Here is a 27,114-nt window from a genome sequence, read left to right as displayed (position 1 = left end):
GTTTACGTTGTTGTGTTTACTATTCAAGCAGCAAAATGCTCCTCGTCTGTGATTGGATTAGCAGCTTTGTATTTATTTCTAACTGGGGAACAGGTTTTGCCCTGATCATTTTTGGGGGTTTGAACACAGCATTTGAAACAGGACATATTATGAATAGCTCAATTTTCCCATGTTTCTACATGACTATTTAGGTGGGTTTTGGTTATCATCAACACAAAAACAGAGAAATAAACCATCTAGTCAATCCTGCGTAGTTTTGTAATCAAGTACAGAAACGCTTCTGGAAGAAATCTCTCTTACTGTGATGTCACAGTAGGAGAAAGTGCACAAGATGTGTGTGCTCTCCCTCTGTCTGCGCTTCGCAAGCCCCCCCCCCCCCCCCCCCCCCTTCAGACAGACAAGAGGGATGCTGTCCTGCAGCATCTGTTTGCTATTTTGACCAAAGACTGTCAGAGATATTTCATATAAGTGCCTGGGAACTGCATTAACTTGTGGAAAAAGGGTAGAATATGTCTCCTTTAAAACTAAATGTATGGATGTAATGTGATGTCTTCGACACTGATCATGACACATGATACTGGAGTTTCCTGCAGTGAGAGCAGCCCGTAGAACGGGTCCAACTGTTCTTCATCATATAAAGCACTCAGAAGGAGCTCAAATGCTGATGGCTGCCATTTAACAGCAAGTTAAGCAATACAAGTTAAGCTGTGATTGTTTGATCGTGCAAACTGACCTGAATGTTTTGCGCCGACTTGCAGCCGATCAGCGAGTCGGTTATGTCGCTTGGGGACTGCAGCGTAGCTGGCGACAGGTCCTCGGGGCTGGCGAGGCCATCTTTCCACTCCTGGAACACACAGACACAGGAACGCATACACAGTTTCAGAATAACACAATATACCAGCAAACGTGATGCAAAATGCCTCTCGCCTGCCCTTGCATTCGAGTGCACAGCATCAAGCAAACAAGGACACAGAATCTGGTGACACGAGTTCCTGCATCGTGAGCCTGCAGCGCTGCTGTCATAACACTTTGTGCCCCATGGATCAAACCTGTGCTGCTTATGATACTCTTGATAGACCCAATATAAACAAGCCACAGGCAGGACGCTGGCTTTAGTTTGTGTTTTTATGAGCGTGAAGCCTTGGCTGTTTAGTTTAGAACCGGTTTACATGGAGGCCTTGTGATGGTTAGCACCAGTTCCATGTAATATGTTTACTTTAGAGGTGTTTCCATCTCTTTTGTGTAAAAAGGGAATGGAAGTGCAAAGCATCGTGCAATGTTTTGTTTGATTAGTTCATGTGACCCAAAAAAAAAGAGAGAAAACTTTAATACATTCTAGCTGCAGCATTTTACATCTCACCAGTTCTCCGTGAGTGATGGGTAAAATGGTGAGAGACTCCTCAGGCCTTGGGGGGCTTCCCACATCCTGGCTATGGCTATAGGATGGAAGGGGTGTAGGCTTCCCCTCAAGCCTGCGGACCTGGCGCTCTCCTTTGGCTGTTCCCCCGGCGCTGAGTTTGCGGACAGGGTTGGTGAGCCACTTCTTCAAGGTGCTCACCGAGCGCCTGGAGCCGGGGGAGCTGGGAGCTGAGCTGCTCGATGCCTGCGGGGGCAGCGACACCACAGAGGTGGAGATGCTGCCCTCGCTGCCTGCTGCCGAGTATGAGTCTGGAGAGAGGAACCAGAGATGGATAGAGGGCAAAAGGTTAATGGTCAGTGGTCTGAGTGTACAAAATAATGGAGGGCAACAACTTAGCAATAACAGTTCGCAAGGAAGCATAAGCTGACGCTCCACATTCACACTTTAGTGGTCAAGGAATCCATTCATCTAAGGACAAAACAGAGCAAAAGGAGCTTTTCTGTCAGCGGAAAAGAACGCCTGATTGACAAGTAAATTGGGGCAATGACTGGCGATGGAGTATTTGAGGTCAGGAGATGTGTCAACACCACGAGAGAAGAGAAGTAAGGAGAGAAATGAAACAGTGACTGGACATATAAATAGCCTTCTTCTACTTCAAACACAGCTGTGCAGCTGTGGGCAGCACCATAAAGGACACACTGTTCTTTTAATGTCAAGCGGGCCATGGTTTTCGTAGAGGAGCTGAGTAGCCAATCATATGACCAGCAGATAACCAATGTGAAAGAAAATACTCCAGACCACTTGCAGGCTGGCTGCTGAACAGTGATGTCAGGAGGACATGGGAAGTGGGCTTTGAAGGGGGAGGGGACTTCTGACCTGGGGCCGGACATCCACTTTAATTCCTTTGTATAGGAGGAAGACCGTTGCTTGGGACTGTTTGTTTTTTCTGTCTTGTCCTCTACCCGCATCCTGTCTCCTCCAGCGAATACTACCACCCCTTCCTCCTGCCTCCCCGAACTCTTCCTCTAGTTGTGTGTCTGCAGTGTTTAATGCAAATTCAGTTAAGTCGTGCTTCAAATCCAGCCTTTGCTCTCGAGCCGACCTCTGACCCTTGAGCGCGGCTTTGTTACAGATGAGGAAACGCTCTCTCGTGCTTCCAGCCCATTAAAGAGGAATATGGGATGAATATATTCACATATATTCTTTGTATAGAAGATGTCAGAAAGGTGCCGTCTGTTTTCTGTATCCATCCCGTATGTAATCGGTTCATATGTTTTCTGACTGACACAGTTTGATTTTGTTTGAATACAGCTTTGAAGAAAAATTAGGTGGGAATTAAGATATGCATCTTTTTACCAGAGGACAACACACTGTCCTCCGTTTGGTGTTCTTAATGTGAGGCACAGAGGAAGCTATCAAAGCAGCAGTCCGACCCCCACACCGCTGACACCGCTTGGCTAATTTTGTGCGTGCACCTTCTTCAAAGGCAGAGCCGGAAATAAATCCGCAATCCCGTTAATTCATCCTGAAAACAATTTAGCTTTTTCCACCACGTTATTCATTCAGACATTTTTACAATCCTCGCCACTGTGCCGGTCGATGAAAATTACGCTTGTAAGGTGTTTGCGTTCTCTTCAGTGCACAAGCCTGTCACTGTGTGTGTGAGAATGACTGAACCGAAGCAGCATCACAATACTGCTCGTGCAAGTTTGGGTAAACCGCTTCGTAGATGCAAGCAATAATGTATGTGTGCATCTTATCCTGATGTCTCGACCCCCTCGTCTATCGATCTCAGCTCTCTGCGCTCGAAAGAGTGGGATGTGACATGGAGATGGGGGTGGGGGGGGACAGGAGGAGACAAGAAGCCAGGAAGAAAAGACACTGCTAAAGGTCATGGAACCCTGAGTTCAATCATTTGCCTTCTCTTAAATGTCTCAGCTTTAGACAACAGGATATCAAGAACTGTCTGAATGTCATTGCATTTATGGCTGGTGCTGTTAAAATACCTGAGGCAAATCATGAGTCATTTATAAAGGTCCCCAACCAAAGAGAAGAGGGAGGGTGTAAAAATGATGCTGAGTTCATGTAATAACGCCTGACCTCTACCAAGGGCCAGGCCTGGAGGCGAGTGCTTCCCATTCTCTGGTCAGGTTCAGACAGACCAGCGTTTTAGGGGTCACAGCACAGAGACCCAGTGAGACACATCAGCTGAGGTAGCTGATGGGGAAGAGAGGCTGACATGCTCTCTGTGTCTGCTGGGAAATTAAAGTAAGCTGAGACAACAGTAGAGCAGCATCAGAATGAGCATAAACTGTGCTGAGTGTGCAAACTTTACTGCTTTTATAATGAAGATCATTGCAGACACATTTTTCAAGAATTACTATTTAATAAAAAGAAAAAAGGCGTTCAAGAGCAACATGCCATCGCTCTCCCTGCTCAATACATGAGTGAGGCACACCATTACTTTGGGAGTGGAAATCTGATTTAAACCCATTTTTCCCACGCTCCCCTGTCTTGATGAATTCTGAGAATGCCCGGTGACAATCAAATTGAAAAAAAAAAAAGGGGGGGGGGGGTGCAGAGGCAGCAAACAAGAAAAAGTTCAAATTAAAGCAACTCGATTACTATTTTCTGTGCTTGTGGCAAATAACAATAGAAATCTGTGGTGGTCAATGAATGCTTTCACTATTCACCGGCTGAGCAGCAGACTCAAACTAATTTTATTCTTTCTATGATGATGCAAAGAAAATCTTATTGCTCTAAATCAAGCTTTTGAGTCCATGACTAGTATAATCATCGAAGTGCCCTAAAACAGGTAAATGCAGGAAACGGTCAGCGTGCAGAGAAAGCGGCTACAGCTACAGTACATTAAAATATTCAGAGAAGATGTTTTATTTTGCACAGCGTTACCAGTCATGCAAAAAACAGAAACATCTGCTGTAATATTCTCATTTTTGTTGGATCATTGATAAGAGGTTGAATATTAAAAACTAATCGGTACATTTCTGAAAACCAGAGAGGAAAAGAAAAGCACGTTCGACTGTAGAAATAGACAGTGTGTTGATCCACTAAAACAAAAACTTCTGTGAAACTTCCCATTATTGATCTGTTGGTAAGTGAATGCTGCTGAGCCAACAATTCAGGCTGAGAGTGCTCGCTGTAATGGAGCAAACTTGTTTCGCAGCCGCTCTCTGGAGCGCTCTGTAAATCTTTCTGCCTCATGGGAGATAGATAGACATGCAGATGCCAAGGCGTTGGTGTAAAAACAAAAGGCAGAAGCATATCGTGTCCGGGTCTGCGTCCAGATGGGTGACTCCCGTGCTGGTCCGTGATCAGGCCTCCCTGTGTTTGTCAGAACAAATAACACATTGCACATCAGAGCCAGACAACCTGCTAGTCTCCAGTGCCAATCATGTCAAATGTGCATGTGAGACTTGTAGACGTGCCAGTCAATGCCAACACCAAGCATTGGTGGTCAACACACAGGCACCAGGTACCTGAATGAGTCACTGGAAACAGCACCAATCAGATCCCCTCTGGACCTCTGTTTTTTATTGCCCTCCCCCACCTTACACTCTCCAGGCCGGGCTATGCATTGTATATTGCATTTCACCTACTCAGAGGAAATGGACACTTCCCATCAACTAGCAGGACCTCATCTACACTTTGGCATTCAGACGTGCACTCTGAAAGACCTGAGACGACGAGGCACTTAGTACCTGAAGCTTATGGCCGGAAGGCCGCTAATGTCCTCTGACGAACCTCTGCAGGAATACTGTGCAAAGCTGTGTGAAATTAAATATCCATGATGCATCTGTGTGGTGAAAATGAAAAGACAATTGTCAGACCATTTGAAACACCCCACATTATGTCTTCATCCTTTCGTCCCTCAGCTGCCTTGTATGTATTTTGTTGCTCCTGTTTCTTCTGTCCTCCCTCTCCTCCTACTCTTCATCTTTACTCTTTCCCCACTAACAGCATGCCCACTTTGTCGCCCCCCTCCTCTCTGATATATTTGCTTGCTGCACTGCAGTGCTTTAAAAACTTTGGCTTGGTCCTGCTCTGGGATCAGGTCAAACAGCTCCCTCCCTCCCTGATGCAATGTCTTTATCTGCCCCAAAGCTGCTGAGACCAGTGAAGCTCAACATGAAAAACCACGAGGCAGAGAAGACAAACAGGAAAAGGAACACGAGAAGGAAGAAGATAAGCTGTAAGTATCCTTGAGAGCACGTAAGCAGGAAGTGTATGCATAGAGACACGGACACGCTGTCATTGTGTTATATAGTAACAAATCTACGTGCAGTTTTTTGGGGGTCATGGATTGCAGTCAGACCTACAGTTGCAGAGACGTGCTGTCCTCCTCGTGACCTGGTTTCTGCAGACACGCAGGTACGCAGACTTCGAGACATCATGCACAGAGAAGGATGAGCTTAGGATCACACACAAACAAGTCGCTCTCCCGCCGCCAGCGCTCACACACACAGGCTCTGAGAGAGGTGACGTACTTGTCATCAACGTAAATCATCAAATCAATGTCAGTGTCAGAAAAACAGTGAGTGAGTAGATGACACTGGCGTTTATCCCGTTGTCTGTGGAACAATGAGGAAGAGTGATTCAAAAAAAAAACCTGTGATAAACGGATTTAAACAGTACTCAAGTCATTGTTCATCAAAAAAGCAGGTCAAAATGAGTATCATGATGGATCTTGTATGGTAAAAGATATGCATTTATGTCACGGTGGCTGCTGCTGGTCAAGCTATGGCAGTCACCATCTCATCTGAGGTTCTGAATTTCATCCCACTTCATTAAAAGAAAAGGATGGCTCAGCAGGAGAAGACAAGAGCAATCGCACTAAAACTGTTGCTGCGGTATTCTGGCCGTGCCAGACTGGAACCATGTCCGTGGTCGGTTGGTCAGAAAACCCCAGACAATTGTCTCGAGCCATTCTAAGAGAGATTTACAAATTTCCTGCACCATCTCGCTCTAATTTTTTTTAATGTTGGGACCTGAACACACACACACACAGATTAAAATTCAGGGTATTAAGGTTCCAGTGCATCAAAAAAACGGCAGCTGGGTCCCTAAGGCTCAAACGATCACGCTCTTCCGTCAGGTTTGCTTGTACGAGGCAACGATACGAGGTCGAGGTCTCATTAGACATTCTAAACGAACGTCTGTTCACAAGAATTTCACACATTATGATGTATTTTTGACCTTTGAGTTGTTGTTGACTTTGTAATAATGGTTGAACAGTTAGAGTTACTTTAGTTTGAGGCACAAAAGACTACTTTATCTGACATGCTGCGATTAAGAAGAGGCCAGCAGAGAACAAAACATCATGCCTTTGGATAAAGCAAGCTCTAAAAATAGCTGATCCATTATGCACCTTGATGTGCCTTTCATTAGAAAGACCTGCCTGGCAAATGCCCATAAACCAAATAAACAACACAGGTTTTCAATTAGGTGTAATTGTGAAGCCCAACCAGATTTGTCTTTTTAAAGATCCATTCAAGGGGCAATAGAAGAATATTTGACAAGACTTATTTTAATCATCATATATGAGAACGCTTTCAGCTCTGCCCTCTCGCTGGTTTTTCATGCTATATAAATAGAAGGTTGTTGTTTTTTTAACTGTAAGTTGTCGAGGTTATTGTATCAGATGTGAATTGTCAGTCAGAATTCTTTGATGCATGATTCCAAACAGCAGATGCTTTCACGAAGAAAATCAGCATTTTGCACATTCTGACAAAATGGTTCTCCGTTTGGGGAGAAGTTTAAATGGTGTGGAAAAACAGAAATAAAACAGAATCTCTTCCTGCTGCTCTGATGTAAAGATCTGCGGGTACAGTTACTGTCACTGAAACTTGATTGGCCTTTCAGACACATACTTTCATTCCTTTTCACTGCTCTTCCACCCCCACCCCCCAGTCTGACTCCTCCATACAGTCTAATCACCATAGAAACTAAAACCAGAATGAGAGACAGTAAAGGACACAAAAGATCAGGAAAAAACATGAATTTAGCATACATACACACACACACACACACATACACACATAAATGTAATTAACTTCACTCTCATGTCGACATTTGCACAATAATGCACCGCTGAATGTTTTCATGCCTTGTGGTCATTTGGGAAATAATTCTGTGTAGAAAAGAGGCCTTTGAACAGCTACTTTCAAATTCAAGGAACTATCTGCACATCAGCTTTTGTCTTCTCTCCGATCAAATCCTGCATTTGGGGCAGGCAAGAGTTCTCCACCAGGCTATCAAGAGGCTGCCTTATAAATACTCAAAAACCCACCTGCGTTGTGTGAAGGTCTGCCTGTAAATTATTGGTCCATACTAGCAGAGCAGAGTGTAAGTACCGACGGTAGGCAAACCTATAAAGTATTAATACTGCCATCTCTTTTTCTTTCTTTTAAAAAAGACAAATTTATTGAAAAAGAAAATATGGCACATCAAAATCAGAAAAGTAATAATTCAAGAAATACAAATCTGACAAATATCAAAACTGTTTAGTCACAAAATGAAAAATAAATAAAAATCCAGATCCATACTTAGACTTTAGAGAATACTGCCATCTCTGAAAACTATATTGTGTATTTGTTTTCTGATGCAATACAAACATATTCAAAGCTTGAACATTTAGCAATCGGGACCAATCAGAGCAGCGCTGAACACCATTGTAGGACGCTACCTCATGAGAGGCAGCACGGTGCTATGAAAAGAGCAGGAACGGCCGAAAACATCGAGGTCACGAAAATAAAAGCATATAAATGTCAAACACATTAACTATTTAGTACATCCCAAATCGATTAAATCAACCAGGAGTAATGAGAATGTTCAACAGGGACCTGCTGACATAGAAGAGGAGAATAAATGAGTTTACGCAGGACTTCAGGGAATGGGAATGTTTTCTCTTATCATTTGCTCTCCACTGGATTTTCCAGGAAAAAAGCGGTACAATGCTCCGAGCTACACGAAGGCAGTATCACTCCAAAGCTGTCCATGGTGCAAGGCTACCTTGAACATATGACGACTTCACCATTACAACCACTGTTTGAGCTGTAAAGTTGATCAAATAATTCTCAGATAGAGGAGGTGCAGAACCACCATGTTCTGTTCATCTGATCTGTAATCAAAGCTCAAGCCCACTTCTGCTGCACTAAACCATCAACGACCCCGATAGAAAGACGAAAGGTTTTACCACTATTGGATAAGAATGATAAAAATAAAATAAGACAATTTACTAAGTTTTGGTAAGGTGAGAACAAATGTAATAGGAAATCAAAAAATGTCCACATGGGGCAAAAGTAGAGGTAGAATCACAATGGAAAGTGTTTCCTCCCCCCTCTGCGCTGTAGGAGAATTCTTTCTAAACAAGGTATGGAATGTACTCCTGTGTTTCATAATTTGTTCCCTCATTCTTCTCCTCTGTTCATTTACAAACAGGAAACTGAGGAAAAGGAAAACGGAGGGAAAGAGTGGCAGCGTGAGGAAGAGAAGTGCCCCGAAAATATGTTGGGGCAGAGCAGTTAAGTGAAGCAAAAACAGGAACGTTTTAATGAACAAGCGTGACATGAATGAAGTGAGAAAAAGAGATGGTTAAAATAGTGGAATGGGCAAAAGACCTCTGAATGGCTGTATGCCTGCCCATCTGGCAGAGAATGAGGAGGAGGAGGAAGCAAGCTGAGAGTACCCCAGGATTCCAACCTGGCAAATCATGTAAGATCCAGATTACCCCCTTCTCCAGTGGGAAAACTGGGAGCACCAGCTTTCTATAAGTCTCTTTATCCTTTCTCCCACCTCCCATCTGTCGCTACTCTCTTCTCTCCCTGTCAATTTTGTGCAACACATGTAAAAGGGAAGCTATATGGATGAGATCAGTGCCACAGCAGAGAGGAGACAGGGGCTGGGGGTGGGAGGGTCAGTGGAGAGGATGAGGTGGAGGGTGGGGGGGTGCAAAGTTTAAAAATATCTCTGCAGCCAAATGCAAGGCTGGGTCACAGCAGTCCAGCAGCATCCCTTCAATTTAAGCTATTCCTGTTGCTTTTTCCATAATGCCTGAAGTCTGCCTTATAAGCAGATGATAAAGAAACTAAACATAAAAAAGACCTGCTGTTTCTGTCACAGCAATTTTCCCTTATGTTTGCCAGAGGTTTTGCTTTCTGTCAAAGGCACACTCGACTCGTTATCAGATTTAGTCATCGGGCCTTGGGGGTCACACGCTAGTGAAGTATGTGCCTGTGCGTGTGTGTTTTATTTATTTAAATAAAAAATACTGTTCAAGTGCCCCGATCAATAACCAGAAATCTATGACCAATGATGAACGTCATGATCAAGTGATCAAGCATTTTGTCTTAAATCACTTCGAAATTGCAGCAAAAAGGCTGTTTGTCGAGGCTAAACATGAGACAATCACATCATTGATTAACCCTCTTTTTTCTTTGGACTGTTGTTCAGTCAAAACATCCCAAGCAGATGATGAGATTTCTTTGAGTCTTGGTAACATGGATGGACCATTTTCAATATAAAAAAACCAACATACACAAAAAAGATTGTTACTGGTAACATTAATTAATTACTAACTCATCTTTCAATCAAAGTTAGAATGAGATTTTTAAAAAAAAATGAATGTGGTCATCATAGCATCATGTAAAATTAAAAATACATTATTGCCCCCACCGAAGACATAATGAAATGTCTGCAAGATTATTACAAAAAGTAAGATCAGATTTTCTTCTAGATTTTTGAAAAAGAATTACATTTATAGGACATACACAAAATTCATTATTATGAGATATCTAATTAAAATACTACCGAACCTTCAAAAGGTTGCATGTGTGTCTCTATATGAAGGACACATAGAAAAACAGTGTAGTGTGTGTGTGTGTGTGTGGGTGTGTGTGTGTAGGTGTGCGTGTGCGTGTGGGTGTGTATGTGTGTGGGTGTGTGTGTGTGTCATTGCTGGTGGGGATCTTTGTCCTAACTCTTTGCATGCACGAGCTAACATTATTCACAACACACAACACACAACACAGAAGGGAACACATATGAACAACGCATGCACAAAGCAGTGCGTCATCATTTACCCCCAATTGCTGGAGCGTAAAGAAGAGAATGTCAATAATATATTATAGTTCATATTGTCAAATACATAGAAAATGCATGAAACATTGTTTGTTTTGAACAACATGCTTTATTGTTGTGATGCTTTTCCATTCAACAGCAAAGCTGGTTAATTATTGTTTCTCAAACTCTTTTTGTAGCAGTATGACAAATCAAACTAATTCTATTAGCCTTTATTTTGATATTTAAGCTGCTCAAATGGATTTTTTTTTTACCAGATTTTCATTCAGGTTCTATGTTTTAGGCCACATAGAAATACTGTGCATTTGCCTTACTCATTCTGATGAGTCAATTCAATGAAAATCTGTAAGAAGCTACAGATCCCAAACATATTCCTTTCCTTATGACCTGACTGCTTTGTGTAAGTATGATCTCACCACGTACTTTTATTGCTTATGTCTCTCTGACGGTTTTAAATGTGCATCAGATTTACCACTGGGTGAATCCCGAGTATCGCTATGTGTGTGGGAGGCTGTGCTGCAGAAAATATATGTGGAAATGATTGTGTGCGCTACAGCATAAAGCATGTTTAATATTACCATTTATGTATCGGGAAAACAATGCGTATGTCATCACCGTACACATCTTATATGAATTCCTTCCTAAGAAGTATAGAACGGAAAATGTCTTCTTCTTCATCTTTTTGAAAGAGATTTAACATTTAAAAAGATACTATCTTATACTTGTTTAGCATTTACACCTTTCGCTTACACATTTAAGACATTTCCCAAAATGCAGCCCTCCTCTCAGATGTGAGTCAGCAAAATCATGGGTTGTATTTCCACCCTCTGGTACTATGCAAGCAATTGACGGAGGACAATACCTAATAGTAGCACACTGTCTATTTTTAAATGGTTTGTCAACAGCATGTGTCAGAAGCCCCCTCGATCAATGATCCCAGCCCTCCCCTATGCTCCAGACGACAACAACACCCTGTGCTCCTTTGCACATTATCATGCCTTTGGATGCTTCTTTTTTGTGTTTATGTGACAGGATGCGCATGTACAAAACAGCAACAAAAAGCTATTTGTTCGTTTATCTTTTTTTCAGCATAAAGGTTACGAAACATGACGGGTGACTATCATTTAGTCACTTAATCGACAGAAACATTACCTTCGTCATTTACTTACTATTTTCTTCATAGATGCTTGTCAGCGCGAGCATGTGAAGGCGGGCATAAGCTGGGCATGCACATGGTGTGACATAACGGCATACAGTAGTGTGTGACATCATGCAGCAAACAAGTTAGTGTTGTTATGCCTAAGTAGGAAACGAATCATGCAGTACACTATAATTTAGCTTTGCGTCAGAGGAGTGGCTCTTTATAATCAATGAACAGTGTAGCTGCAGGCTCTGCAGCTGAGACTGACCGCAGGGAGGAAATTATTTTTCTGCCGATGCCAAACTGCTGCCACCAGTTCATTACTCTGTTTGACCCTGACCGCATCAGTTTACCAACAACAGTCACAGTTCCTACATCGTCTATTGTCCAACATCAACATACAATATTTGATTATTTTGCATACTCTAGCAGGAATATTGTCTCTAGGCCACCAAAAGTGCTGATGACCTCAGCTGGCGCGTTCAGAAATGCATTGTTCAGTGTTATTTTATTTTTTTCTGTGAATAGCACAACAAAAGCCGGATATCACAGTTTAGCTTTTGCTCTCTTTGGACAATTTCCTGACGCAGAAAGATGCAGTAAAAACTCACAGATACCAGATAAAATACCATGACATAACCAGTGTCAGCTGGTTTTTAACTTTAAATAGCACTTTCTCCTTCGTCTGACATGACATGACGTAGTAACGCTATACGCAGTGCATCTCCGGTAGAGGAAGTACAGCGCACACTCCAAGTTGCTCTGCAGGCGAAACTCAGTTTCCAATAAAACTAAAAGTGGTGAAATATGTACCGCTGTGTGTAGATTTCATTGACTAAATATAATACCATAATACTTTCATCTTTTGTTCTTTTGTTATTTGTGAAATAAGAAAATCAGCGATCTTGAAGCATAAAACACCCCGAGCGTTTTCCAAGTTTTTCATTCTGAACTGTTAAAAACGACTAGCTTCCCCTCCTTCAATGAGCAGCAGCCGCCACAGACGGACTCCAAGCCAAAACAAACATGGGAGAGGGAGGGACTTCCCCTTCTACTTTGTCCAATCGACGAGCGCCCCTTTCAGCCATGTGACGCTGCATCGAAAGTTCGCTTCGCGAAGAAATCACAGTGTGAAAGCAGACCTTTCAACTAATTATAAATGCAACAGTTTGCTCCCAATCGAACCGAGTCCTCTTGGTGCACCAAACCAGCAGTAGCAGCATAGAAATGCACATTTCATGCTGTGTGAGAAGGTTCAATAGAGAGCACTACTTCAAATGAATAGTCAAGTCATCGTGATTCACTACGGCAGCTTCATAATGTTGCATCCCCAGAGGGGGTAGAGCGCTTATATTTCTCCTACTCTTATTGCAAACTGAGATCAAAAGGTTTTCTTTTCCACTTCTAACGGCGCAAATACCTCATCTCGCCGTCTTGGACCAAAAGGATCCTACCGATACAGCCTGTTTCAAGAATTCCAGAAATGTTCAGTCTTTGGAATGATGCTCTTCTTTTAATAGTCTGAAATGTTTCATTTCTCCCAATTCCTCATATGTTTACACATTTTGATCTAAGTGTGTGTGTGTTTGGTACGATAACGTGGTAGAGGAGCAGAAGGGAGCTGCAGGCTATGGAAAAGGAGAATATCCATTACATAAGAGATTAAACTTGAGGAATCTGAGGTATGTCTCCAACAGCGCTGGTCAGGAATATGAAAGCCTACTTCAAGCGCCCCCCCCCGTGAATGGAGCCTCAGTGGGTACGTCCACTGTTTTTCCCTTTGATGTGGGCTTGCATAAGGGAACAGGCATCCAGCTTGGCACTGTAGTACAAGCTCATAATGTACACTTGTTGTTTCGACTCTACAGTCACAGAAACACGGACAGAGAGGAAAGCAAAAATGATGGAACAGAAACAACGATATGACACGCGACTTTTCAGGATCTCGGCGAGATGTTGCTACGACACCCGAGTATTGACTGCGCTCTTACTCAACCACACTATTCTAATGTGCCACTGCTATTGCTGCTGCACTTCATTACACCAAGCAGGGTAGCTTGAGGGGGGCACAGAGAGGGAGAAGGGGGACGATGACTGCTGTTTTGTTTGTCTCTCTCAGCTTGCCCCCCCCCGTGGGGTTCATCCATCCACGTGGTGACGCACACTCGTCATAATGATGACACTTTCCAAACACACTTTTACACACTCTTTTGCTTCTGGATTCTAATGGCAGAATATGCGCCGCATGCCCCCCCCCCCCTGTCCTACTTCTCAATGTGCAGCCATCTGCAGGAATTATGTTTTTTTGTTCTCCCGCTCTGATGTGTGTGGGACACGCATCTGTTGCTTTAGCTGCAGGCGGAGAAAAACCAGGATTCTGATGCTTAAGCCATTAAACTGTGCTCACGGGGATGGAAAGGAAGATAAGGGAGAGGTAGGCAGACATCTAAGAGGACATGGAGACGAGGACTCGGTGAAGGTGGACGTATTAAATAATTGTTTTGTGTCGATCAAAAACAATATGAAGCCAACAGCCCTCGAAGGACTTTTGAAAGTACACAATCAACCTCAGGGCAAAGGTGACAAACTCAGTGTGTGTGTGTGTGGGGGGGGGGGGGGGGGGTCACTGACCTCTGACTCGGGCATAGCAGCAGCCACACTTGGCCAGGACTTTGCGGAACAAGTGTTGGCAGCCACAGCCTCGGTGATGGCGATGGTGATGGCGGCCCCCTTTCATGCTGTTGAACCATGAGCAGAGGTGGGCATGGCCCGGCACTCACCCCCCCCCCCACCCCAGCCCCAGCCCCAAGCCACCCCTGCCCCTTTCTGCTACCCTCAAGTCACCCTCTTCCACCCTTACAACAAGTAGAGGCACTTGTCAACGTATATATCCCCAAGAAGCAGTCAGATGATCCCCCCCTCCTCTGACAGAATTAAAGCCCATACAGCCACACTGGGAAGAAGGGAAAGTGTCCACAAAACCAGCAGCAGCAGCAAAAAAAAGAAATCCACACACGCCTGGGTTTTGTTCCCCCCCTCCGGTCCAGGAAAGCATCCCAGCGAGCTTATCGTGATAGTGAATGTGTTCTCATCCCTGTCGTCTCAGCTTTCGCTCTGTTTTCTTTCTGGTGCTCAGCGCTCTGCCTCTGTGAACTGCCTGGTCAAATGACTCACTGGGAGATGGCTTGGGGGGGGAGAGAGAGAGAAGGAGAAGGAGAGAGAGGAATAGGGGAGGAGTGAGAAGGGTGGAGTTTGCAGCTCTCGTTGCTGGCTGTTCCAGGAGAACATTCTCACTCCCCTAATTTTCTCTCTTCTCAGCTGTTTCTATTTATTTTTCCCCTCCTGTTTGTTTTCTCACCCGTCTGCTCTCTCTCTCTCTCAGATGAGAGCTGACCCTGGAAATAACACCCAGGTCTGTCGTGATACATGATGCTATTTAGAGAGGGGAGGCCATGCTGGGTTGGTGTCCTGTGTTCCACAAGCAGTGTCATCACGGCGGTCTGTAAGTGTGTTTCACTTTAAAGAGCGGCGTGTTCACTTTATGGATCACAGACCCGTTTCCTGGCAGGGGCAGCTTCGGCTTTAACTTCTGTGCTCGTTTATTATCAAGGGGCCAACATCATGACTGCCCCCCCCCCCGCCCCCTTGTGTTTCCATGGAGCAGTCTCAGATTTCACAATGATGGCAGAGTGGCATTCTTGTCTAGTGTGTGTGTGTGTGTGTCATCGAGCCAAATAATTCCTTGTAGCACGTCTTGGCTCAGTCGAACCACTTTCTGGTAAAATGGACTAAACTCCCGAGAGATTAAATAAAAGGTAACTGGAGTTCTTATTTTTAGCCTGAAGTTTTTTTTATTTTTTTTCACCTTTGTATCCCCACAGCCTGGAGAGAATGATGAAACGCATTGATCCGCTGAGCGACGGACTGATAATAGCACAGATAAAATCATCACTGTCTGCATGTCCTTTCCATCCATCCTCGTATAGATGAGTCGATCGTCTCGTTCACAGCCGTTTTATCCACAATCAAATGCAGCGTGTGCTCCAGACACGTCTCATCAACTCATGGGGCAATAGACCATCGCAGGACAGTTGGAGTGAAATTCTCCACGCTTTGAGCCCCAAGCAATAATCTCTTGACTAACAAGCAGCAATTCCCAGGCCTGACGCTGCCGGGCCTGTGACTCAGTATGTGAGCTCATTTCACTTTTGCAGCACACATCATACCAACATTCCATTTGCACAAGTGAGACTTCAACACACTGGAAATTACAAGCTGGAAAACCTGATCATTTCAGGTTACTCTTTGGGTACGTCGTCGAAAATCAGCGAAGTTAGAGTATCGGCTGGCGCTGAACAAATATCTGTGTGTATCTTGGAGCGCTTCATCCCTGAGGTGTGTTGTCAGGTGCTTCAATGGTTGTCAAGCCTGTCTCCAGCATCCACATTACTGCAGTGACAGGGTGTTGGTAGTTACATTAGACTTTACTGTTTATTTTCCTTCCCTTTCATACAGGGCAAACTAAAGCAGCCATGACATGAAAGAGTTCTGGCCTGTACCACGCGATACTCGCACTCACTGTTACAGATAACGATGCTCATCTTTTTTAGCCTCCTGTCATCTCCTCATTCTTTTGTTAATAATGGTTGACTTAAGAATGTGATTGGGAGGGGAATATTGATCAGGGGCTTCTGATTGTCTCCACTTCTATATGCCTGCCAAAAACTCTCTAAGTTTAGGATCCAGAAGGCTTTATAAAGAATAAAATAAATTCCATGTCAGGAATGGGAAGACAATGCATGTACACAAACACATAAAACTCAAAGAAGATAGTCGAGAACTATGCTCTACTGATGCATTTAAAATGAACGAACGGAATTCAGGAAATCCTTTCATGTGCTCTTAAATTAAGTTAATCCTTTTAAGAGGATACCAGCTTGTGTTCTTCCAGCAGGGGGCGTTTTTATTTGTTGCATAAGTTTAATAGGTGCATTGAAGGTTGTCAATGCCGATTCAAAGTAGGATCATTTTGTTTTATTCTGCTTTCATTGGTCAATACTTCATGCATTAACGAGAGCAGATATTCAGGATATGAATATTTCACTGAGGAACCAACATGATTATACACAGACTCATCAAATCTGACCTTCAAGGATTTTAGCCTGTAAGGTAAATACTTATCCCTGTTAGTATTATCAGAGAGGAATTAAGCATCAGAGTATCTAAACACTAAAACTAGCTCAGGAGACGTGCACGGCCCTGTCAACAGAAATATGAAACACAAATTCTTCCCCTGGCTCAGAGGGGAAAGCGGTCGATGTGAGGTGAGGCGCGTATCAACACCCATTTATCTTCCTCTTTTTATCTGCACCCTCGCGCCGTGCCTCCTACTCCGTCTCCCACTCAAGACACATACACAAAGATGATTCCCCTGAGACACATGTGCCTCTGCATGTGTTAAAGAACAGGATCTGGATGGTCAAACGATGCAGGATGAATAAAATCTGTGGCCGTGCATTCACACTGGACTGGATGCAAATGCTCGTGTGAGGGTTAGTGCATTAGCAGATGGGTTGTGTGTTTTGGCCTGAGCCGAGCCAACCCGAAGACGGTCGGTCACACTGATCGCGGGTCTGCAGGAGCCTATCCCAGCTTGCTATGGGCAAGAGGCAGGGTACACCCCGGACAAGACGCCAGCTCATCGCGGAGACACGAGAAAGACCAACACACGCGCTCACACTCACACATTCCACCTAAGCTGGGAGAAAAGCGTAGAACCAGGAGAAATCCCACGCAGAAACGAGAGGAACATACAAACTCTGCACAGGAAGGAATCAAACCCTAAACCTTCTTACTGTGAGGCGACAGCGCTAACCAGTGCGCCAGAGTTCTGCACCAGTTGATTCAAAAATGGAGAAACTTCCCGATGTTTTATTGTAGCAACCCTCCCATAAAAACGTCACACAGAATGCAGTTCTTATAATATGCATGCACTGAAATACTCAAATATGCATAGTAGCTAGAACCAGCAGGACATTCTGTCGGATATTTGCAGTACATTGCCAGTCCCCCCCCCCCCTATTGATAGCCTCTCCTCACCCCATCAGCCAGCTGAAATCTTGCCAAAATATGTTCACTTAGATTAAATTGGTCTTCCTTTTCCCCTCTCTTGATTTTTCTCCCATAGTTCCTCTCTCTCTCTCTCTTCCTTCCACCATCTCTCAGCTGAGCGCCAATTACGGAAAAACAGCTTTCTGGAGAAGGAGGTGTGAGGGGGAGGCTTTTGGTTTTGGCTGAGGTCCCATCACGAAGCAGAAGTCACAGAATGAATGTCTTGTTCTCTCCTCTCCTGCTCGTCTGCGGAGAATGGCTGTTTTTGTCCAATTAGACTAAACAACACTACCGGCATACAACAGGGAGACAGAAAAGGTGTGTTGCTCTGTGTGCAACAGCAACAGTTCATGATCACACCTACTTTTACACGTCCCCTGACTTTTTCTGACAGACCACAACAACCGTACAACAGCAGCTCTTCTGTCTCTCCCACAGGTTCCATCCATCTTCTTATGTTTGTTGAATCTTGCTCAGAAAGCCACATGTGAGCACAGAGACAGTTAAAGAAATGGAATTCAGTCACAAAGGGAGTGGCACTGCTTCTTTATCTGTGAGGAATAATTGCAGATACTACTATTTTGTTTTTTAAAGGGGGATATTCTGTTCTGAATCATGCTACAAGTTCTAAAATACAAGCTAATAAAGATGCAGATCAGTGTCCAGTTTGGTTGAGCGTTGCTGCAAGTTGTTTCAGAGTACCTAAGTACTTAAGACTGTTTATGTGGCTCCAGGGAATAATGAGCCGCAGGTGGAAGCCCCGGTGAATCTAATCAGACAATCAATGGAGGGAAAACTCAGAGGAGGCCTGAAAGAAGAAGACAAGTGGGTTAAAAAAAAAAGAGATGCTTAACGGAGGTCTGTGCTCTCCGGGTGCTTTACTAGTCTTCATCTCATGCTCCTTCATCTTTACTTCTGTCTTTCTAACCAGATATTGTGTTTCATACAAACACAAAACTCCACACTAACATGTGTTTTCCGTTGCAAATGACTACATTCAGATGTAAATAAAAGCATGCATGGTGTGTTCACACATGAGGAGTGACTCCATGTGTGCTTCGGTGGGCCAAATACAATTTTAACAGGGTCAGTCCAGCTTCTTGTTGATGTGGCCGCATGAAATTTACCTTGAAAGAGAGCGTGTAGAATGAGAGCATGAACTAAATGACTGGGAGTCTGAGGGGGCAAAGAGACGAAGAGAAAACACAGATCAGATTTGAGAGAAATACGATCAGCAGCTCTGCATGCTTGGAGGAAAAGCCAGGTTTAAAATACCTCTGCCGGAGACATCGCTTTGAAGAATAGTAAAGGAAGAAATATGTAGAGATTGGAGAAGACAACGAGGGAGACAAAGTGAAGACGGTCCAAGAAAAAGATGTCAAACAAGCATCAGTGAGTGTGTCTGAAAAAGGATGAAAGCTGGAATTGGAAAAATGGGAATAACTGGTGGGGGAAACGGGGTTTAAATTCATTGAGGTTGACACTGTCCTCTGATTCCTGGGAAGCCACTATAAGGCGTCTTGTTTCCAACATTTAGCCGATGGCTGTGTGAAGCATCTATTTATCTCCCATCTCCTCCACTGACACAGCAACAGATGGAAACGACACGACGGCCTCTGAAAGTCATACCACGACACAATCACGTCTCCTGCTGAATGAAACTGTTATGAGATTCATCACCAAAAGAAACCTCTCAAAACTATTTAAAGCATGACAAATAGGAAAGAATACGCTTTTAGCATAAATAGTTGCAACTCTTTAAGCTACAAGCAGAATATTTTAATTGAGCTAATAGTGTAATACCTATCAATAGATGATATTTCTACAATTGATATTCTCTAAAATATAGAGTTACACCGAAAAGGCTGGGTTTTTTTTTAGTTCCTAATATTTTCAGGTGTTGCTAAAATAGCTTTTTTCAATTAGACAAAATAATTTCTCATAATATTTCAACATGGTTGCATCATGTTAAAAGCAGCTAAACTAAAATGCTCCTCTTTCCTTTGCGCTCCAGCCTACTATTGCACCTTTTTGGTGTGACTGACCTTTTCTAGCTTGTGTTTCAATGATGTTCCTTCCTGTGTTTTACATCAAATTGAGCTACACAAAAACAGTTGAGCAAAGACACTTGTCTGGGGGGGGAGCAATGTTCCTTTTGATCATCACCTTTACACATCATGCCAGGATAAAGCATTTATTTTCCCTGATAAGCATCGCTGACTGCTTCCTCTGGACTCACACACACACCATTTCTCATGTATGCCATGAACAGTTGTGCATGTCAGATAGCCTAGCGGTCAAGCTGCATAGTGCGTACCGCCAGATCCCCATGTATACACATGCTCTCTCTGTAACTTAAACCCAGATCGAGCGACAAAGCTGCTTTTGTTTCATTCCACTGAAGGAAAATATCCATGCACGCAATCCTTTCACAGCAAAATAAGAATAAGTGTAACCAAACCGTGTTGGGTCAGGGAGGGAGGGAGGGAGGTAGCCGAACATGTTTTCTAGACCCATCTGGAACGCGTTGCATGTGTATACACAAACAGTGTGCACACGAGATCCTTCTCTCACACACATGCTTATGTATGATACATCACAGTAAAGGTCTTTTCTGCTAGCAGTTGATACACGTGGTGGAGTCTAATACGAGAAAACAGCCAAAGTTCATTTCCAATCTGGTGCTTTTCCTGAAGTTATTACTGCAAAAAATGGCCACTACCAGATATTGCCACATGGGACTACAGCCTGCAGGTGAGAAATCATCTCTGTATGCGTGTCAACAAGTAGCAAAGACTGGAGCAAGGCGTTTCTCAAAGACTTGAGCAATGAGGGGCTGATTTAAGCGCAGCTGGTGTGAAATCTGAGACAAGAGTGAAAACTGCGTCAGGAGGTTTGCGTTTCGGTGAGTGTTTAAGTTCTGACTGGTTTGATGAGGGCCAGTGTTTGGACTTCCATTGTAGATATGGCGTCACGAAAGGTCCGTCACGCTCAGTGCAGCCCTTTCAGGTCTTACCTGTTCGTTCTCTCCACTCTGGGTTTTCGGCCAGGGTGGCCCGACGCTCCCACGCCGCACCCTCTGGCTCCCACTGGCTCTGCGTTGGCCCCTTGTCCTCTTGGCTTGATGGGAGGTCCACCTCTTCCCCCTCCGAGAGCGACACAAACAGAGATGTACTTGTCAGCAGCAGAGCTGTGCTCTCCAGAAGGAACTGATGGAAAGCTTGGGCATGATGAGTGAACCATCATTGCATAGGCTGATTCTTTTCTAATCTCTACATTGCTTTTAGATTTTTTTCCCCGCTTTTATAAACTGAGTCAAAATGCAAATCAAATTATTAGATAAGAACTTTTGAGAAAGTACATTTAAGCACAGCAGCAACCAGTGTATACTTTAATAGAAGCAAGCAAAGCTACCAGTAGAAAGTAGAAAGATGAAAGGCGGGGGGGGGGGGAATTGTAAAGTAAAGAAAATTGCCCCGTTGCGCTACAAGCCAATTGACCTGCATAAGTTGTGATCTAATCGCCACTAATCTGTTTCCTGTTCTTCTGACATATCCGAGATGAAGCGCTGATCTGAGTGATCCCTCCATTCTGCTAGTCTGACTCGACTATTTTAGGTTAATGACATAAAACAAACTTTGTATGCAGCAAAGTCATGAGTTGGTCATCGTGCCCTTCGGCCACAAACAACATCTCCATTTGTCTGTCTGTGGCTTTCAATTTGAGTGTGTGGTGTTATGCGTTCATATAAACAGCCCCTAAAAACGCAAACAGATCCACAACTCACCCCCTGCTGATTGGGCACGGCCACAGAGGTAAGCATGTCAGCCATGGCCCCCAACATCTGGTCAGTGCGCCCCTGATTCATCCTACCCCAGTGCCCAGCGACTGCCCTGAAAGGATTTCCCGTTGCCGGTTGTGGCCTTTGATCCCCGGCTCTGACACAGTCTTTCCCTGCGCGTGTCTTCGCCGTGTCCTGTCCGTCCGTTCTCTGCTCCTCCGGCTCCTCGCTCAGTCTGCACTGTGCCACCGTTTGGAGCTGAGGCACCACGGCCCGTCTTCTACCCAGACGCACAGGAAACCTCGTGCACATGAATAATTAATCCCAGAGGGGAGGGGTGTCTCTGTTTGGACCTGGAAACATGAGCTCGGACAATAGCATGGGCGCTCTTCCCTTTTTGTCCCTCTGTTGGCTACCTGGATTGAGACACAGGTGTGCTGATTTGAGGCGTCTCTATGCGACGTTCTACTTGGGCCCTCCTGTTTGGAGTCAGCGGTCCTCCTTAATAAGGAAGCTTTTGTGGACGTATGTCTCTGTGTGGTTGATCCTCTCATGTCCTTCTGTCTAAATATAGGACCGGTGAGGCATGACTTGAGGACTAAACGCAGCACGTTGAAATCCTCATTTCCTATTCTCCATTGGCTATGTAGGAGCCATCCCCCTCATCCAAACCTCTCCTCCTTGGATTACTCTTTCTCCTCTGCCCCCCCCTTTGACTTTACTATAGCTGGATTATTTTCCCTTCTCAATCCCTATGTATTCTATAGCTCTCGCTCATGTTCTTTATTTGAACTGTTCGGGAATCTGAAACAGTCCATTCATCTTTGCCCAAGTCTCAGGCAGTGACACATGGATCGTGTGAACTCGAGCGGCGGGGCAGCCCCAAATAAGGTATGAGCACACAGCCCACGACGCGCAGCCGTCTCAAAGACCGTCACTGATGGCACACACACACACACACTCCTTACACTGCTTCAGCTGCGCAACTGCTGATTAACTGACCAAGTATCCTTAGTTTTTGGATGCTTGGAAGATTATTTTTTTAAAGCCAAAGTGAAAGGTCAGGTTTTAAGAGTGTCTGATCAGGTGCTCTTCAGAATGAATGTCAATGCCACCCCATAAAGAAAATTAAGATGCTAATTTGTGACTATTTTTCATCTCTGTGTATGAATATGTCTTCAAAAAAACAAACAAACATGCTTTTGCAGCTTATTATGAATATGCACTTTGCATATTTCAAAGAAACAGTAGGCATTTATAGTTGCTGTACAAGAACCAATACAATAAACAATTTTTTTAAAGGCATTAGCCAACAAAAATACAATAACAACATGCCTTCATCTCTGATACTATGTTTAAGTCAAACAAGCACAGTTGAGACTGATGGGAATGTCAAACGTTCTGCTGGTATTTGGTCAGAAACCCAACAATTATGAGTTTACGGCACATCGTTCCATAATAAAAAAAAATAGAAACATCAAAGTCGTTGCATTTCATCCTAAGAGGAAGTTGAATTTCTGAATCTCATTCAATGGTGATTTACGCAGCGGGCATCTTAGACTCTTGTAAAAAAAAAAAAAAACTTTTTTAAGCCCAGAATCTTAAGGTCTTGCCAAGACGATAGAGGTCGTCTCATCTACAAGAAGATGGATGGAAATACAATGACTACTATTATAAACACACATCTTAGAATTAAAAAAAAATATTGAACAAGCAAAATACAAATTACTGAACAAGTGAAACAATAAAAATGTTTATCAAAAATATTAGATCATATTTTGATTTTTAAAGTGTAATAGAATACTTGTATGCTTCTATAAAGGGTGTAACAACTGGTCCGTAGCGTTATGAAGTCCTATTAATCTCCCTCTTTCAAATCTACCATGAAGGGTTTGCACTTATTTCCTTTCCTCTCTGCAGCTTTCTCTCTTTCTTGCTGATGTATTCTTAGGATGCTCTGCGAGTGAGGGAGTTAATTAACAGGTGCAGCTTTATATCAGGGCTTCATACATTAAGTCATTGTCATCAGAGAGAACAGATGCTGCAAATGCTAAATGTGGAGCTAACTGCAGCTCCCATTGCTCTCAGTAACCACAGTGTTCAAATTCAGCTGGCTTTGGGCTTGAAATGCTCAGAAGTCCTGATATGCATGATCCATATCACTGCAGGGACATTTGTCTCTCTCCCTCCCCTTCTCAGTCGTCTCTCAGCTATAGATTGTTTGGGTGCTTGTCTTACGCAGCACTAACTTAGACCCTAGTCGGTTTCCTCGAAGTGCACCATAAAAATAAAAACATTTTTCACAAGCTATTATCCTCTTTTTGCCTTTCCTGAACAGTTCTAGCACTTTCCTCCGTGCTTCCTACCATTCACCCGATCCCTTGAGGTTTTCAGACGCTTTCCATTGAGCAACAGAGTCGGGTGGATTCTGACTTTTAGCCAAACAGCTGGCAATGAGATAACAGATGCTCTTAGAGTCTGGGCAAAGTGCTGGAAAGACCGGTCTTGGAGAGACGGCCAACAATCTAATATTAGTTGAGCACACGGCTGTCTTTAGAATCAGTCACTTAGCTGCTGTACTGTGTTCATTGCTTCCCAAGGCCCTATCCAAGCCCTTCAGCTCTACCACTGACCTCCGCTGGGCACGCTGGCGTCTGGGGAAAAGCTGGACTGCGTTTTGCAGTGAAGAGCAAATGTCTCTGTTTGGAAGTTGCAGGATAGGGGGAAAATAGCCCTGACCCTAAAAGGAAAGTTTAAGTAGCGTCATGAGGTGGGAATCAGGAGAGAATTATTTCTTCAGCTCATACATTTTAGTAGTAACCTTTTTTTTTTTTTTATCTGTTGGATTTTCTTGGAGATGGCAGCTCTGGCTTCACAGATAAACACAGACGTGATGTTAAAGGATGCTGTGCTGCCCTCGTCTGGTAAAGCAGTCAGGCCCATTCTTGCATATCTAATGGGTGTAGGAAGCCGCTCACACTGCCACACCACACCCTGCCCTACCAAACTGACTTCCCTTTCCTCTGTATTTCTTCCGATCAACCTCATTTCTCTTCTGGCCTTTCACAGGCTGTACATTTCTCCTCCCACCATGTCTTTTCTTTCACCTCTTCCTGTGCTTCCTTTCAGCACAGAGTTAAGGTCCAGCCCAGGCCGCTGTGTCTAAACATAGCATGTTTTCACGTAATGATTCGGTGTGCTGTTATCGTTCTAATCTCAGTCCTCTACAATAATGGGATTATTTTTAGAGAATAAAAAAATAAACAATAACAATAACAGTGCTGATAAACACCAAGATGTAGTTTATTGTAAGTTCCAGGGAATGTCACCTCATGAAGGTATAACGGGCACCTTAGACTTGAGCCGTCTAAATATATTCTTGAATCACATGGGGCTCGTTTCCAAGCAGTGCGTTACCCACTAGGCAAACTGTTGCATAACAAAGGCTACGGTCAAGTGAACAAAGTGTCAGGTGGATCGATCAAGCCAGGGTTAACCTATTTACAAACACCTTTCCTAAGTGATTGAGACTGATGCTGTAAATAAACATCGTGTTATTTCTGTCCACATTTAAGCATGCAGGCGTACAATAAGCTGTTTGTGTGTGTGTGTGTTCAGGTCTTGAACATGGACGTCTGTGTTGTCGATATGTTTAATGCATGTGTCGTCCCTGTCATGTGAGTAATAGCCGCCAACGATCTCTTGCCTACAGTGGCCCCACGGTTAGTTTTGGCGTCCCAGACAATTGCATTTGCATGGGAAAACAGGCCCGTCACGCGCCAGGGCCCTGTGGAATTATTCATGCAGGACATCAGTAAGTCACAGTCTTCGTGATTCAGTTGCAGTATTGATGTGGACAACGAGAGGGGTTTGCTCCAACTGCAAAGAGCTGTGGAGGGACAGATAGGAATAGAGCTGTGGAAACGAGCGAGGGAGAAAGAAGAAAGAGAATCCGCTTTCTCAGCAGAATGTGAGGAGAGCAAGGTCGGCTGCTCTTCCATTCTCCTAATCCTTAAATCTTCTTTAATCAGGATGAGAGGGCGCGAGAGCATGTTGCCTGACTTAGGACAGGAGAGTCTATGTCGGGACCTTGGTGAGGGACACTAACTGGCCAGCAGGAGCGATGAAAGGATGTGAAGCCCCTCCGCTGCAGTCAGTTTGGGAGATTTAAACTTGCATTTCAACCGAGGGCCATCGGGAGGGCTGGAGATCCAGTCTATGAGGATATGGTTTAACCACCAAAGGCAAGAGAAAGAGAAGAGGTGTTTCGACCTATGGCTGAACTGTTTTAGGGTGAGACTTTCTATTATTATTTGTTGTAGCTGGAAAAGGCTGCATGTTTGTATATTTTCAATCCACAAGTCAGAGACGCAATAGATTGCAGCTCGTGTTGAGGGTTCAGAGAAAGAAACTCTAGCAGATTGTCCAACAGGAAGTGTAGTCCACAATGGAAGAGCTAAAGTAGGAGCTTGCTGTGTTTTTCCATGAGCCAAAAGGGAGATGTTTAAATACGACAGAATCTTGATTCTTCTGCCTGAACAAAAGCTGAAATGTTTTTTTTGACATGTTTCTCCTGGTTTGTTTCTGGGATTAAAGCAGTTACAGTATTTCTGTCATTTGATGGGAGTTTACACAAACATTGCCATTATTCTAATAACTTGGAATTGTAGTTTTAAAAGAGTGTGTTCCTGTGGCCTGTGTGGATATGGTGCAGTGATGTGTGCAGGACCCCAGGCAGCTCGAAAGCTGAAACAGTAAATCATTCAATGAAACGCAATCAAGCTCTCCTTATTTTCTGCAGCTGCTTCCAAAACAAAGTTTAAGAAAGAAAAAAAAAGTCTCATCACTGGTTTCAAAATAGACTTCATGCAAACGTCATGTATGTGTCCATTACTTTGTGTCAGGGTTTTTTATACCATGTAGTGTGTCATGGTTAACATTAAACTCCCAGATGACACTTCTGGAAATGTGCAGTTTCTTGCAACAATTACGTTATTACATATATCAATGGGTCTTTTGTTTTTTTCAAAACAGTTAGACGGTAGTTGGTGAACAAATAGTTAACTGGGCTATCTTATGAAACACAGACTTACAGTTCACCCACTCTGACAGGGAAGCTTCTTATCCTCTTTAGTATGTCTTATATATGAGGCCCATTATGGGCCACAGATCTATTTCATGCCAATGTGAAAGCCTGGGAGCGTTTGTATTTGTATTTGAACTGCTGTAAGAAGCAGACTATGAGGAGAAATATAACATCTACGGTATGTCCCAAAAACAATATTCAGTTGTAATGAACCTACTGGAAACACGTATATCAACAAATGTCTTACATGTCAGGGATATTTTTCACAAGTCCAACATTCTTCTGTTTCAGACTTGAATGTCTGAGTTCATTTGAGCTGCTTTTAGTATTAAGGTTATTTAAATGAAAAGAACTCTGTCTGGAGCTATTTTTAATTTAAATAAAACCAGTGTTACAGGATTTGCCTCGCCTCATGTCCACAAAGATTCATTATACTAAGTCAAGCCTTCAACGACACTGTTTTTTGGTGCACGATAGCAACACTTGACTCTTCTCTATCTCTATTCAACACCCAAGTGCGATCCCAGGCAGAAGGGGTT

The 27,114-nt window shown here is 43.7% G+C and overlaps 1 protein-coding gene across 1 annotated transcript in view; it reads right to left on the bottom strand.

The window, feature by feature from the left end:
* The window catches only part of arhgef25a (Rho guanine nucleotide exchange factor (GEF) 25a), a 30,949-nt gene extending 9,373 nt beyond the window's left edge, over window positions 1-21,576 (bottom strand). The window contains exons 1-4 of the mRNA XM_068752607.1: window positions 21,481-21,576; window positions 20,725-20,854; window positions 1,361-1,668; window positions 734-844 (exon numbers count right to left, since the gene is read on the bottom strand). Coding sequence (XP_068608708.1) covers window positions 734-844; window positions 1,361-1,668; window positions 20,725-20,854; window positions 21,481-21,576 — 645 coding nt within the window. The remainder of the gene's footprint in view (window positions 1-733; window positions 845-1,360; window positions 1,669-20,724; window positions 20,855-21,480) is intronic.
* Between the last annotated feature and the right edge of the window lie 5,538 nt (window positions 21,577-27,114).

This window comes from Brachionichthys hirsutus, chromosome 2 (assembly GCF_040956055.1).
Source record: "Brachionichthys hirsutus isolate HB-005 chromosome 2, CSIRO-AGI_Bhir_v1, whole genome shotgun sequence".
NCBI classification, from domain to species: Eukaryota; Metazoa; Chordata; class Actinopteri; order Lophiiformes; family Brachionichthyidae; genus Brachionichthys; species Brachionichthys hirsutus.
This window is presented reverse-complemented; position numbering and strand designations above follow the sequence as displayed.